Source organism: Arachis hypogaea, chromosome 4 (genome assembly GCF_003086295.3).
Source record: "Arachis hypogaea cultivar Tifrunner chromosome 4, arahy.Tifrunner.gnm2.J5K5, whole genome shotgun sequence".
NCBI lineage: Eukaryota > Viridiplantae > Streptophyta > Magnoliopsida > Fabales > Fabaceae > Arachis > Arachis hypogaea.
Window position 1 is genome coordinate 9,773,819 of NC_092039.1, and position 15,284 is coordinate 9,789,102.

Below are 15,284 nucleotides of genomic sequence, written 5' to 3' on the forward strand. Positions count from 1 at the left end.
ATTTCCAGGACCTTATTTATTATACACGTGGTACCTTTACCATGCTGAGAACCTCCGGTTCTCACTCCATACTATGTTGTTGTTTTCAGATGCAGGTCGAGAGACTCCTCGCTAGGCATTTGGAATCTTGAAGCGGAGTAGTTCTGGGTCATTTTGGGTTTACTGTTTGTATGTATATACTTATGTACTTAGCCTGCTCTCTAAGAAACTTGTTATTTTTTTCTCATAGAGGTTACAGGAGATTTAGGGTCCTTTTTCTTTATTCTGGTTTTTTGGATGTTTGTATATGTATGTATATATATTCTCCGGCCAGCCTTGACTTCGCAGGTTGAGTAAGGAGTTAGTTATACTGTATTCTTGGCCCTCTTTTCTCTCTCTTGCTTATTTATATCTTGAACTTTTAGGTTTCTTAGCACGCAGGTAATTTTTTCCCGAGCAATGCGCTTTTTATTTTACAAATTTCGTTTTACCCATTTTTCAAGACTCCTAGTTTATTATATTCATTCTATTATTATATATATGTATTTTATTTTTAGAGGTCGTAGTGCCTCACCATCTCTTTTTACATCCTAGGTGTAAAGTTCTATGTGGTAGGGGGTTACACTTGCTACTCTAGTTGTCGACTAAGCTCTATGTAAAATAGAGAGATATGCTTTTTTGAATCTGGCACATTCGCAGTAAAATGATCATCAAATTTATAAAGAGACCAATTTTATATAAAATATGTCATGAAATTACTTCTTCCAAAATTTTAAATTGACAGGAGAAGATACATGAATGGTTATCCTTCAAACAAGATGTTCTTTTAAATTTTACGTAAATTTTTACATAAGGTTTTTTTCTCTTCTTTATATTTTTGCCTTATGCTAAATTTTTTTTTTAGGTTCAACGAAAATCGAATTTTAGGCCTTACCCTCATAAAAGTTCTAATACCATATCATAAAATCACTTTTTACAAAAGATTAAATTTATAAAAAGAGACACATAAATAATTTTGCGTGTTATAAAACACATTTAATAGAATAATTTTTAAATAAGGTACTCTGGCCATTAACTTTTTTTTATTTCCAAATAACTGTTATGCTTAATTGCAAATGAATTTCATTTTCTCCTTTAAAAATATTTTATTGTATTACTTTTTGTCCAAGAATTAATTGCTCCTTATTAGATTTTTTTTTCCTTTTCTGTATTATTAATAGTTTGCCTTTTCTGGCCATTGACCCACGAAGGTTATCATAACCATGTGTAGCAATTCATTGAGGTGTCCTAATGGATTACTAATCAGTAGTATAATATATATATATATATATATATATATATATATATATATATATATATATATATATATACATTAAACATAAGATTATGCAGAATAGTCCCAATCACACAGAATTAGGGTAGAGGCTAAGAGAGAAAAGAATCTACCACTAAGAAATTGCAAGTGTATTTTGTTATCAAAGTTGAAATATGAGTTCTTCAGTGACAGGAGCTGCTGGATCTGGTGATGATGGAAGAAGTAGTAACAACAAAGGAAAAAGACCTGCCTACAAACGCCTTACTTCTGCTCAAACAGCTAAACTTGAAAAGTAAATTGCTTATATCTTGTTTATCAATCTTTATCGTTATTTTTAATTATAAAGATAAAATATACTTTTTATTTCTAACGTTTTCGATTTTTTTTAAATACTTATAACGTTTAATTTCGTCTAAAAAATTGCAACCCTTAAGAACAAAATACATACTTTATCTCAATTATAATCATAATTATTTTTGTGTCGTCTTCTCATTATTGTTGTTTTTATTGCGCATGCAACGACCCGGTACGCTGCAAAATTATGTGAATCTCTAATTAAATTTACTCTTCAACCAGAAGTCCAAAACTATGAGGAAAGAGAAATAACGCTCAGAGACAATAGAATCTGATTTTGTCAATAATTATTGTTTTGAGATGTAGATTTGATTAATTGCGCCGAAATATTTGATTCCCTACGGATTTTCTGTTTTCTCAAAATTAAAGGATCAAAGACCCAAATGAAGTAATTGACGGCAACAAGGACATAAATTACACGACGAGATAATCAGCCTAACGAATAAAATTTAAAATACTTCAATAAATTTAAATGTAAAAAAAAAAAGAAATAAATCTAAATATTTATGTTGCTTTTGGATTTTAAAAAATTACAAATTAGCTTTAGTGTAATAATGATTATTTATATTCAACAAAATTTTTAAATTAAAAATTGTGTAAATCCTCAACGATCTAATTAGCTTGTTCCTTGTTAACAGTTACAGTTATGAATTATCTCTTAACATCTCAATTTTTTATTTTGGGAATCTAGGTACATTATTGATTGTCCTCATCCTGATGAAGCTCAACGAAGGCAACTTGCTGAGGAGGTTGGGATAGAGCCAAAACAAGTCAAGTTTTGGTTTCAGAATAAGAGAACTCAAATAAAGGTGATTTTTTTTTTTTTTAAGCCTCAAATAAAACTTAATGATCATCATATTACAAACATAATTTTCAGAATCAACATGAGCGAGCAGATAACAATGCTCTTCGGGCTGAGAATGAAAGGATACAAAACGAGAATCTCCTAATGAAAGAGGCACTTAATAATATACTTTGCCCTTCTTGTGGGGGCCCACCTGCCGCTGGTGAAGACCATGAACACTTCATGCAGAAAATGCTTCTTGAAAATGCCCACCTTAAGGAAGAGGCAAGCCTAAACTCCTTCAACACATCCTCTTTTCAACATGTTTCGGTATTGAGGATTATTATAATTTATTATTTTGAATAAATGACCATTTGTATTTATAAAAGATTAAAATACTGACATATGTATTCATACTAAATCGAAACTAAATTTGTATTTATGTAAAATGTTCTCTGTGTAACAAAAATACCTTATTTTTAGAGAGTTGTAGTGACACGTAGGGTACTTTTGTCACATATAAGGTATTTTATGTGAGTACAAATTTAATTTCGATTTAATATGACTACATATATGAATATTTTCATCTTTTATGGATACAAATGATTATTTATTTTTATTATTTTTAATGATTATTTAATTATTAATGTTTAAAAATATGAGATAAAATACTTTTAATGCAATAATCAATTAGTGCTACCACATTTCTAAATAATAAACATAATTATTAGTTTTATAAACGAAAAATGAATAGAAATTAAAGTCGGAATTAAGTATCCTTGTTTGTGAATTGGTATTTCAGCATGGGAAAATATCAAACATTCTTTCAAGGTACTTGGAGAAAGAGGTGCTACACCCTGAAGATATAGAGCAGCTAAACGCAATTCCGAACAACATAGACATTGCGGGGTCATCATCAACAACACCACTGTATGATTTCTCAGTTGCAAATGGAACCTTGTTGAACCAACAACAAGGGGTTAGCATCAATGATGTTGTTGCAGGCCCTTCTTCTTCACTACTTCATCATCAGAACTATGTTCCACCACCAATTGTTGCTGATAATAATAATAATGGGGAACAAGGTGTGGCAGTAATGGAGGTTGCATTGGCCTCCGAGGTTGCGGCTACCGCCCTGGATGAACTGCTTAGGCTTATTCGCCTCAATGAACCGTTCTGGGTTGGTTCTGCTTTTGATGGGAAGCTTGTGCTTCACGGTGAAAGCTACGAAAAGATGTTCCCTAGGGTTTATCAATTCAACGATGGAAACTCTCGTGTTGAATCATCAAAGGAATCAGGGATTGTCAACATAAGTGGGATTCAACTGGTTGATTTGTTTCTTGATTCGGTTAGCCCATTGCATACAACTCTTCTTTATATCATATAAAGAATAAAAGATGACAATGTCATTTCACACATATTTTATTTTACAGTATAATAAAATTATTCTTTTCATAAATGAAAATTTAAAAATTAATTATTTTTATCGGTAAAATAACACATAATTGATTGCTTGCATACAATTCTTTAAAGATATTATACTAAAACTAGCTATTAAAATCAGTTAATATATATTTGTGTATAAATAGATGTGTTGTTTAATTTGTTTCATCGTATATTTTATGAATATATGTATTTTCAGGAAAAATGGGCGAATGCTTTTCCAACAATAGTTACAAAAGCGCAGACACTTGAAGTCTTTGAAATTGGATTGCCAGAAAGTCGAAGCGGAGCCTTACAATTGGTACTAAACTTTCATTCTTCAAATTAAGAAGTGATGATGATTTGAAACAATAATTAATAGTTATATATGTATGTATGTATGGATGTGCAGATGTATGAAGAGATGCACGGGTTTTCACCATTGGTGGCATCTCGTGAATTCCAATTCCTCCGGCACTGCCATCAACTGGAGCCTGGATCGTGGATCATAACAGATGTGTCTTTCGATTCGCTTCGAAACTACCCCTTTCGCCTTCCTCGCTCTCGCTCTTGGAGACGTCCCTCTGGATGCTTGATCCAGGAACTCCCCAACTCCACTTCTTGCATGGTAATAAGATAACATGTATGTGATTGAATCATCATCAGTAATAATATATAACAATCTTGGTCACGATGCTTTAGGTTACTTGGATCGAACACGTGGAAGTGGATGATAAGATTCAGACTCACCGGCTTTACAGAGATCTTGTTAGCACCAATGCTGCATATGGAGCACAGAGATGGATTATGGAACTTCAAAGAATGTGCCTCAGATCTATGAGCTATGCTCTTGAAAACATACCTGATCATGAATATGGTGGAGGTACTTAATTAATTTAATTTGAAGTTTACGTTAAATATATTTAAAAAAAAACACATAAAAGAAGGAAACATTTAGGAGACGGCAATTTTATTCAATTCTGCCCAGCATGTAACCAATAAAAAAATGAGTCATCTTTTATCATTAGATAAAATCTCACACTATTAAAAATATCATTAATGGCTATTTGATGACTACAAATTACAAAAATTGCTGGTCCTAACACTCCTCATTCAAATAAAGGAAAATTAAATCATGCTTATAGAATATTTAAATGGATATAATATTGCATTTGATGAATTGTATGATCAGTGATAAATACAAATGAAGGAAGGAGGAGTGTGATGAGGCTAGGTCAGAGGCTGGTGAGGCTATTTAGTGAGAATTTGAACATGAGTGGAAAGGTGGAGTTTCCGCAGTTGAGTGTGGAGTACAACAGTGGGGTGAGGATCTCAGCTCGAAGATGCACAGAGAAAGGGCAGCCAAATGGGACCATTGTGATTGCTGCAACGTCTCTTTGGCTGCCTCTCCATTACCACACAGTGTTTGAATTCTTGACTGATATCAACAAACGCTCTCAGTGGGATGTTCTTTTCTGCACAACTCCAGTCCACTACATTGCACACATCTCAAATGGAACTCATCCTGCCAACAATACATCAATTATCCAGGTATACATTAATTATCGCCTTCATTTTTTAAATGATTTCTTTTTTAACATTTTTAATTTAAATTTAAATTTACTCTATTAAAAATTAAAATTATAATCTGTGTATATTAAAATCAGTTACTAAAATTAATCTCTAGTATAAAATATACGTAAAAAATAATTAAATTATATATATTTATTCACAAATATATAGCGAATAATTTTAATATATATAATTTTGTAAAAATTAAAAAATAGTGATCTAATTAATTAAATACTTAAATTTTAAATTCTTAATCTTTTTAATCATTAAATCTGTCAATAAGAATTAAGAAATATTGATCTAATAAATTAGATACTTAATTTTAAATTCTTCATATTTTTAATCATCAAATCTTTCAGTTATAATTAATGTTTTACTAAAATTTAATAAAAAATTAATTTGTCTAATAAATTAAAAATTAAAAATTAATTTAGTTATTAAAATTTATTAAAAATTAAAATATTTAACTAAAATTTCGTATTTTAAACATGTATATATAAAAAATTAATTATTTTTAAAAAATATATTTGATATAATATATATATTAAATAAAGTAAATGAAATGACACTTATTTATATATAAATATGTAATATCTTTTTTAATGATTGATTTTTAATTTAGGTAGATCCATTTTGTACTCTAAATTTTATGGTTATTGTTGTTGTCTCAAGTTTAAGTAACTATAAACTTGATAAAACAAACAAAGTTGAAAATTATATTAATAAGATGACGGTATGTGGTGCAGCCATTCATGTCAAGCGAGAACAATGCCGTTATAATTCAAGAAAGCTTCATAGACCCAGTGGGATCATCTTACATAGTGTATGCTCCAGCTGACGTGGAAGCCATCCACGTCGCCATTAGCGGCGAGGACTCTTCCACCATCCCTATCCTTCCCTCAGGATTTGTTGTGTGTGGAGATGGCAGAGCATCAATGATGAGCAACAGCACCATTATTGCACCATCGGTTCTTGGTGGAGTTGGAAGCTATGGCTATCAGCATAGATCAGAAGGAGGGTCACTGTTGACGGTGGCATTCCAAATTCTGGTTAATACCATCACTTGTGGACCCAACCTAGTGAATATGGAATCTGTGGATTCTATTAACACCCTTTTGACTTCAACCGTCCAGAAGATCAAGGACGCTTTGAACTGCAATGCCTTGCACTGATTAATTAATATCCTTTTTTTGTCTTTTTGGGAATAAATTGCGGCAGAGAGTGGTACTTTGACTGCTTTCATTGACATTTTCTTAAATAAAATTATGGAACATCTTTTTTCTTTCAATTCTCTAGTTATATGTATAAGTGAGGATTATGAAATTATCCCCCTTTTTGTGACATGTCTCGAAATTTTGTCTTAAAGTTTTTTAAATGAATTTTGGACGACGTTCAATTTTAAGCATCACAAACTTACATACACTATATATTCATACATATATTTAAGTGTTTTATTTACTATTTGACAATGGAATGCTCTGATAAAGATGCATAAAACGTCTTTATGTAAAAATATTTACATGTCATATTATAATCAACGTATTAATGAATCGGTTATTTTTAAATTTTTTAATAAATTAGAATAAAACCGATTTTTTTTATACCAATAACAATAAATCTAATTTTTTTTAGGAATTTAATTGTATTTTTAAATTTTTAGGAATTTAAATATTCAAAAAATAAAAAATCAGGGATATAATTATTTTTTTATAAAAAAATTTAAAGATATTCAATTTAAATAGTATAATTCGATCGCATAAAATTAAGTTTAATAATTATAATGTAAACAATTGAGTTTATTATTATTGTTATAATAAACTGATTTTGTTCTAATTTATAATAAAAAATAAATTAGTAATTAATTTAATAAAGATGTTTAATAATAACATAATATGTGTCAACGTATTTAAAAAAAAAAGACATTTTAATGTCTTTATTAAAGTTCAATTACAAGGTTTAAGATTTAAACTCAAATACGGCATCTTAAAAACTAAAAAGTACCATATATTGACAGTGTGACACTCAATCAATTTACTTTTGCAAAGCCTACTCTTAATTTTTTTTTTTTATGGTGACAAAAAACCTACTCTTAAAAGTTTGGATGTGTATTGCTCTTGCCCTACCAACTTATGGGCTGTGGCTTGTTATTAATCTACTCTATCTCTAGCCTACTCTATGTCTCTATTTTGGGCGATTTTTGGATCATTGAAGATGTATGTATATGTAGTAAAAGTATGGTAAAATATTGTTTTAGTTTTAACATTTGGGTGAATTCTATTTTAATCTTTAATCTTTAAATAGTTATATTTTTATTCTAAAATGTTTAAAATAGTATTAATATTATTCTATTGTCAAATTATTTATTAACACTTAATAAAATTAATATACTATTAATAATACTTTTGTTAAAACTGAATTTGTTCAATTCCTTCTCTCATCTTATTTTTTCAACAAGTCCAAACTTTATTTTTCTACTTTTTTTTTCTTCTTAAATTTCTCTTAAAAAATTAATAGTGTAAAAAGAAATAGAAGAATAGAATTTCAACTTGTTGAGAAGGTATAGGTAGGAGACTGAAATTAAGCAAATATAGTTTTAACAAAAACATTATTAATAGTACATTAATTTCGTTAAGTGTTAATGAGAGATTTGATGATGGAATAATATTGATATCATTTTAAACGTTTTGGGATAAAAATATGACAATTAAAATTTTAGGGATCAAAATAGGATTTACCCCAAACGTTGGAGGATCAAAACAGTACTTTACCCATAAAAATATTGAGTGGTCGAATAGTCGGTTCACTCTCGCCTTTTTAAACAAGTGTCGGAAATTCAAATTTCGTTTTGTATATGCAACAATTTATTAGCCAACAACAAATCTTAAGTGAAATTTAAATTCGTGATAAATTAGTATTTAGCCTATCAAATAGATACAGTAAAAAAAATTTCTAACTGTTTTTTCTATGCATATGTAATGGTCTATGTTAATATATTTCTATCGAACAAAAACAAAATTATTCATATATTATTATAAAAATATTAAAAAATATCTTAGTTAAAAAAATTAAAGTAATTTTATAAAATTATTATGAATTATTTTTTCTACATTTTTTCTCTATTTCGCTAATTTTACTATATATTTTTTATTCGCTTTTTTTAATCATTTATTAAAGATATACAATAATTGAATATATATATTTAAATAGATAATCATTTGTCAAAAAATAAGTTTTTTAATTAAAATAGGCAATTATTATGAAGAGGAAAACAACTCACGTCGGTTCACTTAGTTTCATAGCAAACCTGATTATAAAGCAAATACATAAATACATTCCTGCCTTTATGAATTTTGGAATGCTCTGATACAAAAACAGTGCCTGAACCAACTTAATTTACTTTTAAAATAATATTTTCTTGAAAAGGTCTCTCTTATATTTGTTTGGAACAAAAGCTTCTTGTGACGGAGATAAAATAAGCTGGTACTACCGTTCTAACATGCTCAAGCTTAATATACGCGAAGGAATTCAAGAAGGAATCACTTTAAATGGAAGTGGAAAATTGAACCTAGTCATACATGCATGACAGCCGCCATGAGTGACCAAAATTATTATTGATACTATTTTTCATTCCGAACAAATAATACATCTATTTTAATATCCTCCAAAAACTCCAAAATATAATAGAGAGAATAATACACTTCATATGTGTTAGGGATAATAATTATAGCATAGGAGTTTTTAAGAGAATATATTTGAGCTGCCATATAAATGCAAAGGGCCCTGGTATATATATGTTTGTTGAGAATAAGTCAACCTTTAATTAACAATATCATTGAACACTATATACGGTAATTAAATATTACGCTGCCTAACTCTTATTTATAGGTCTATCATTATTACAATAACTTTTCTTGTCCTGTAAATATTGTTATATTCAATTATTCATATTGGCACACTAATTAAGGCAACACCTTACAACAAGCAACAACTAACCGGGGGGAGTTACTAACTAACAACATTGCCATTGCCAATCTGCCATGCTGTCTTTTAGAAATAAATTATAGAAGCAGACCACAAAAAACAAAAACAAAACGAATAAATAAATAAAATTATTGTCTTATATATATACAACCACAATAAAGTGAGTTGAACAAATTTAATTTCTTAAGGAACCTAGGGAAAGATATGGTTACATACTATAACTGAGAATAGAGAATAGTAATCAATAAAGAAGACGTATAAAAACCAAAAAGGTTATGATCCGGAACTTTAGGCATGCATGTGTAGAATAATATAAAATGTATTATAGAATCTAATCTTCATGGTTCAATGCCTATAAAAGGAAATGCTCTTGGCATGACATTCCCATCACTTATCAAACAAATATATATAGCTACAAATAATATATAGTAACAAGAGCTATATTTGAATCATCAAATTGAAGGGCTAATTGATCTATATATTAAAAATATATAGCATCAATGGGTCAAATGATTGTTCAGGTGGTTTTGGTGGCAGTTATGGTGGTGCTTGTGGGAGTGGCTGGGGCAACTCCTCCTGGGATAGCGAAGAATCCAAGCCATGCAACTTGCAAAATAAAGAAGTATAAACATTGTTACAATTTGGAGCATGTTTGCCCCAAATTTTGCCCTGATGGATGCACTGTGGAATGTGCTTCTTGCAAGCCCATTTGTGTTGGGGGTTCTAACCCTACTCCATCACCATCAGAAACACCCTCAACACCTTCTTACTATCCACCTCCATCAACACCTTCAACTCCTTCTTCTCCTCCTCCTCAAACTCCTTCGCCTTCAACACCTTCTTCAACTCCACCACCAACAACTCCTTCATCTCCACCACCATCAACACCATCTCCAACTCCTCCACAAACTCCTTCAACTCCTTCATCTCCAACTCCTCCTCAAACTCCTTCACCTTCAACTCCAACTCCTCCTTCTGGACCAAAAACAGCAAGATGCAGGAACAAGAACTACCCTAAGTGCTACAACATGCAATTCACTTGTCCTAGCGCCTGCCCTGCTGCATGTGAGGTTGACTGCAACACTTGTAAACCTGTTTGCAGTAAGTACATATATATACACACCAACCATCTTATATATACAAAAAAAAATAAATAAATAAATATCAGTCACCAAATATTTTTTTTATATAAAATACATGTTAATAATATTAGAAACCAGCACATTTTGTAATTTGTAGTTATTAATTAATTATTATTAATATTTTTAATGATGTAAAATTATATTTAATAATATAAAATTACACATTTTTTATTGATTAAATACTAATTAAATTTTAATAAAAATACTCGTTATTTCTTAAACTTTCTCAATTCCAAATACACATAACAAAATAAATTAAGTTAAAACTCAGTGAAGTCGATTTTTACGTGAGGTTGATATTTGAGATCAGTTAGATAATTTCACTAATTTGACTAAATTTTCATCCAACAGCTCTCAAATATCAACTGTAAAGTCGATTTCATATGAGTTTTCACACTCAGGTAAAATCGACTTCACGTGAAGTTGATACTTAAGAGCTATTAGATGATTTGACTGATTTGACTAAATTTTTCATCAACAGCTCTCAGATATCAACTTCACGTAAAATCGACTTCATATGAGTTTTCACTTTATACCTAATATATTGAATTATTTAACTTTTGGTATAATATATTGAATTATGTTTGGCACAGATTGTGACAGACCAGGAGCAGTTTGCCAAGACCCTCGTTTCATCGGCGGCGATGGCACCACATTCTACTTCCACGGCAAGAAAGACACCAACTTCTGCCTCGTCTCCGATCCAAACCTCCACATCAACGCCCACTTCATCGGCAGAAGAAGCCAAAACATGAAAAGAGACTTCACCTGGGTTCAATCCATCGCCATCCTCTTCAACAACAACCACACACTCTTCATCGGGGCCCAAAAAACCGCCGCATGGGACGATTCCAACGACCGCGTTGACCTCTCCTTCGACGGTCAACCCATCACACTCCCACAATCAGAAGGAGCCACGTGGACATCCCAAACCTCCCCCAGCGTAACCGTTTCTAGGGCTGAAGACTCCGCCACCAACAGCGTGGTTCTTGAGGTCGAAGGGAAACTGAAGGTGAGCGCAAAGGTTGTTCCTATAACTGAAGAAGATTCTAGAATTCATAGCTATGGGGTTACCGAAGAGGATTGTCTTGCGCACCTTGATTTAGGGTTCAAGTTCTTGGATCTGAGCAGCGAAGTGAATGGGGTCTTGGGACAAACTTATAAGGAAAACTATGTGAGCCGTTTGGATATTGGAGCTAAGATGGCCGTGATGGGTGGTAGTGGAAGTGAATTCGAGAGTTCTAGCTTGTTCTCCACAGATTGTTCTGTTTCTCGTTTTGTTGGTGACAGTAATAATATTGGAGAGAAGAGCAGTTTTGAAGGGTTGAGCTGCCAAAGTGGAATTGATGGACAAGGAGTTGTTTGCAGGAGATAGGTTATTGTTTCTGCAGCTTTATGTTAATTTGATTATCAGACACCTTTACTTGTTTAATTTGTTTATGTTTTTATCTTATGAGAATAAATTACATAATCATCAAAGAACACTGGACTAATTTGATGATGCTGTAATGGTTATTAATTGGAAATTATTGTCGCTAGCTATATATATTCATGGTTACTGTATTACATGAACATCATATAATAAATTTATAATATTTATTTCATATCTCACTTTCAAAACACCAAGCATCATTTTATTCACACACCAAATAGTATTACACATATCAAAAGCCACTCAAGATACAACAAATCAACAAGAATATAATAATCAGAACATAAAAACAATTGTGCATAAATTAGTTAAATTCTTTCTACTCATTTCAATTCTTGAACTTGGACTGGAGATAACCGATGGTAGTTTCATCCAAGTGAAAAGCCTTAACAAGAACATCAGTAGCAATTTCAGGTGTAGATCCAAAAACAGCATTACCAACAGTGATAACTCCGGGATTTTGACTACTAAGAGCAGCAATGGCAACAGCATTACTGTTGCCTACATTTCTCTGATAGTGAACAAGTCCCACCGGAAACACAAAGACGTCACCCTTTTGTAGAACTTTCCGAATGTGGCGGTTTTCGGGGTTGGAAGTGACGAATCCAACCTCCAAATATCCATCAAGAACTGTCAAGATTTCGGAGGCGCGAGGATGTGTGTGAGGAGGGTTAATCCCCCATGGAGCATAATCAATGCGAGCTATGGATATGCCGAGTGTGTTGAGTCCTGGTAGCTGAGTTGCAGCCACTGGAGTGACTTTAGATCCACTAGGGTTTGAGGTGTTTCCAGCTATGTGAAGACCACTGAAGCAGAAATCATTTGCTTCAACAACTTTCGGATCCTTGCACACCAAACCATTCACTAACACTGCCATGCATAATTTGAAATAATTTAATTTAATTAAACCTTTCCCCATGAAGAGAAACTGTTGGTTAATTAAGATAAGAAATATATATATACATACCTTGGCCTTGTGGGTCTGAGACGCAGAAATCCTGAAGAGCACTATTGTCAGTTGCCGTGACAACAACTGAAAGTGATAGAGCTAAAATTGCTACCACCAATGAAAAATTGTTAGCCATTTCACAAAGAGGAGCACAATAAATTAAAGCAATATAGCAGATTTTGTGAAGGGTTTTAATTTGTGTGTGTGTTTTAGTGTGTTAGTTGATGGACAATATAGGATTGCACTAAGGCATTTATATAGCAATCTAATGATGATGAAGATGTAAAATTAAGCGCATCAAATACTATATGCCGTCCTAATAATTAATCAATCAAGAACTGAAATAGTCATCGATCTTTTGAAATATGTTATATTGTTGATTAGTACACTAACATAAGGTGTATGAGTTTTGCTCATGCTGGCATGCACAGTCACAGAGAAGCAGTGTCTCGTAGAGTATGAAATAGTGCCGGCCAAGAGTGTTTGGTTAATTAATGAGTCAACGTAGGAATCTTGATTGATTAATTTGAACCAATCAATCAACACTTCAACACTTCCATTTGTGATTCTGAAACACATTCAATACGAGTTAGCAATAAAATAAGGGTGGTTCTGAATTTAAATGGAGGGCAACAGCCTGTATTTGGATTGAAGCTGATGTACTTATTTAGGTCTTTAGAGTTGTATGATCGAAAAGCTTCTTTGTTAATTGTTGTTATATAATTTTAAGAAACACGTGGTTGTCGTATTTATACGTCGGAGACATTTTGACCTTTATATATACTTGATTAAAATCCCCCAAGTATCCTGAGATTGACGCTCTATATTAGAATCGTTCCTTAAATTTGAATTACACCAATTATATTTTTGAGATTGAAAAAATTATATTATATTAGTCTCTGATTTATTTTTTTATTAATAATGCACTGACATAATTCGATGACGTAAATCTTTAGTGACACGTGTTATTTTATGATTTGGCCACATATAAAGGTATGATGATGTATTGGTCAGCAACACATGATATGCTGAAGTAAATAGTTATGCTATGTATCACAATGTTATTTTGTCACATATCAGATTATATGTCACAATGATATTTATCTATGTATCATCTTCTATGTCATCATTATATATGCACTAAATTGACCTCTTACTGTATATTAAATGACTCATTTTAGTCTCTAAAATTAAATGTTGTGCACCAAATTAGTCCCTTCATCATTTTATTGTCATTTTTTTGTAAATTTAAAATTTTTAATATTTTTTATACACTAATTTTAATTATATTTTTTATTATACAATTTTTTATAATAATTTTTTAATTAATAATTTTAATTTGTATCATTAGAACACATGTTAATTATATCAAAAATTTTATTATTATCTCTTTTGTTGTACTATTTAAATTATAATTACAATAACTTAATAAATACTTATATTAATCAATAGTATAATATATAAAATAGCTATCTAACTAAATTATAAATAAAATAAATTATTATAATTAACGGTATATCTGCGAACAATTTAGTCCGAAGTGTATTTTTTTATGTACAATTATATATAAAAATATTTTTTAAACACACTTAATTTATATGTCAACATATCTAACTTTATTTTTGACTAATATATTTAAAATTGGTATAAAAATAATATATATTATTAATTAGTAATACAAAATTGTTCTATATAATTAAAAGAAAAATATAAAAAAGAGGCATGCTACACATATAAGTTTTTTTGGCTTATATGTCTTATCAGTTGGTACAAATTCAATAAAACACACGCATTACACTCTCACATTTAAGAATAAAACCACTTCCTGTTTTCAAAGCGCGCTACTCACCATGCATTATGAACGAATCTTCTTTTTCTTCCTCCATGAAAACGAGTTTCTTGCCAAATTTAAAAATAATGGAACTTCAGAAATATACCCAAACGATTACAGAAATACACCTAAACGGTTACAGGAATTCACCCAAATAATTATAGAAATACACCCAAAGGATTACAGAAATACATCCAAAGGATTACAAAACTACACCAAAAGGATTTGAGAAATACACCCAAAATTCGTTGAAGTACACCTTATGCATAATTCAAAATTTTTTATCTTTTTTCTCCTCATCTTCTGCTGTTTCTTCTTCTTCAAAAATGATTTCAGAGCTTGATGTCAAAAAAAATGGAAATCGAGAATAACGAAGAAAGAAAATAGAGAGAAAAGCATGTAAATGAATAAGGAGAAAGAGAATGTAAGAAACGAAAGAAAAGAAGAAGAAGAAAAGACGAAGAGGAAGAAGAACGTACAGCAAGAAGAAGAAGATGCAGTGAAAACGTACAGTAACAGTTCG

At 30.9% G+C, this 15,284-nt stretch overlaps 3 protein-coding genes across 3 annotated transcripts; 2 read left to right on the plus strand and 1 right to left on the minus strand.

The window, feature by feature from the left end:
* Positions 1-1,467: 1,467 nt before the first annotated feature.
* On the plus strand, positions 1,468-6,634 carry LOC112794615 (homeobox-leucine zipper protein HDG11). Its single transcript, XM_029297559.2, has 9 exons — positions 1,468-1,586; positions 2,340-2,457; positions 2,526-2,762; positions 3,235-3,780; positions 4,075-4,176; positions 4,267-4,482; positions 4,557-4,737; positions 5,047-5,405; positions 6,173-6,634. Exons 1-9 carry the CDS (start codon positions 1,468-1,470, stop codon positions 6,596-6,598), a joined length of 2,304 nt encoding a protein of 767 aa, XP_029153392.1. The 3' UTR covers positions 6,599-6,634.
* A 3,178-nt stretch (positions 6,635-9,812) lies between these two features.
* Positions 9,813-12,153, plus strand: LOC112796195 (uncharacterized). Its single transcript, XM_025838539.1, has 2 exons — positions 9,813-10,508; positions 11,143-12,153. Exons 1-2 carry the CDS (start codon positions 9,908-9,910, stop codon positions 11,922-11,924), a joined length of 1,383 nt encoding a protein of 460 aa, XP_025694324.1. The 5' UTR covers positions 9,813-9,907; the 3' UTR covers positions 11,925-12,153.
* A 156-nt stretch (positions 12,154-12,309) lies between these two features.
* LOC112796196 (putative germin-like protein 2-1) lies at positions 12,310-13,066 on the minus strand. The gene is made up of 2 exons (XM_025838540.1): positions 12,949-13,066; positions 12,310-12,851 (listed from the first exon to the last, which is right to left on the minus strand). Exons 1-2 carry the CDS (start codon positions 13,064-13,066, stop codon positions 12,310-12,312), a joined length of 660 nt encoding a protein of 219 aa, XP_025694325.1.
* Positions 13,067-15,284: the final 2,218 nt, after the last annotated feature.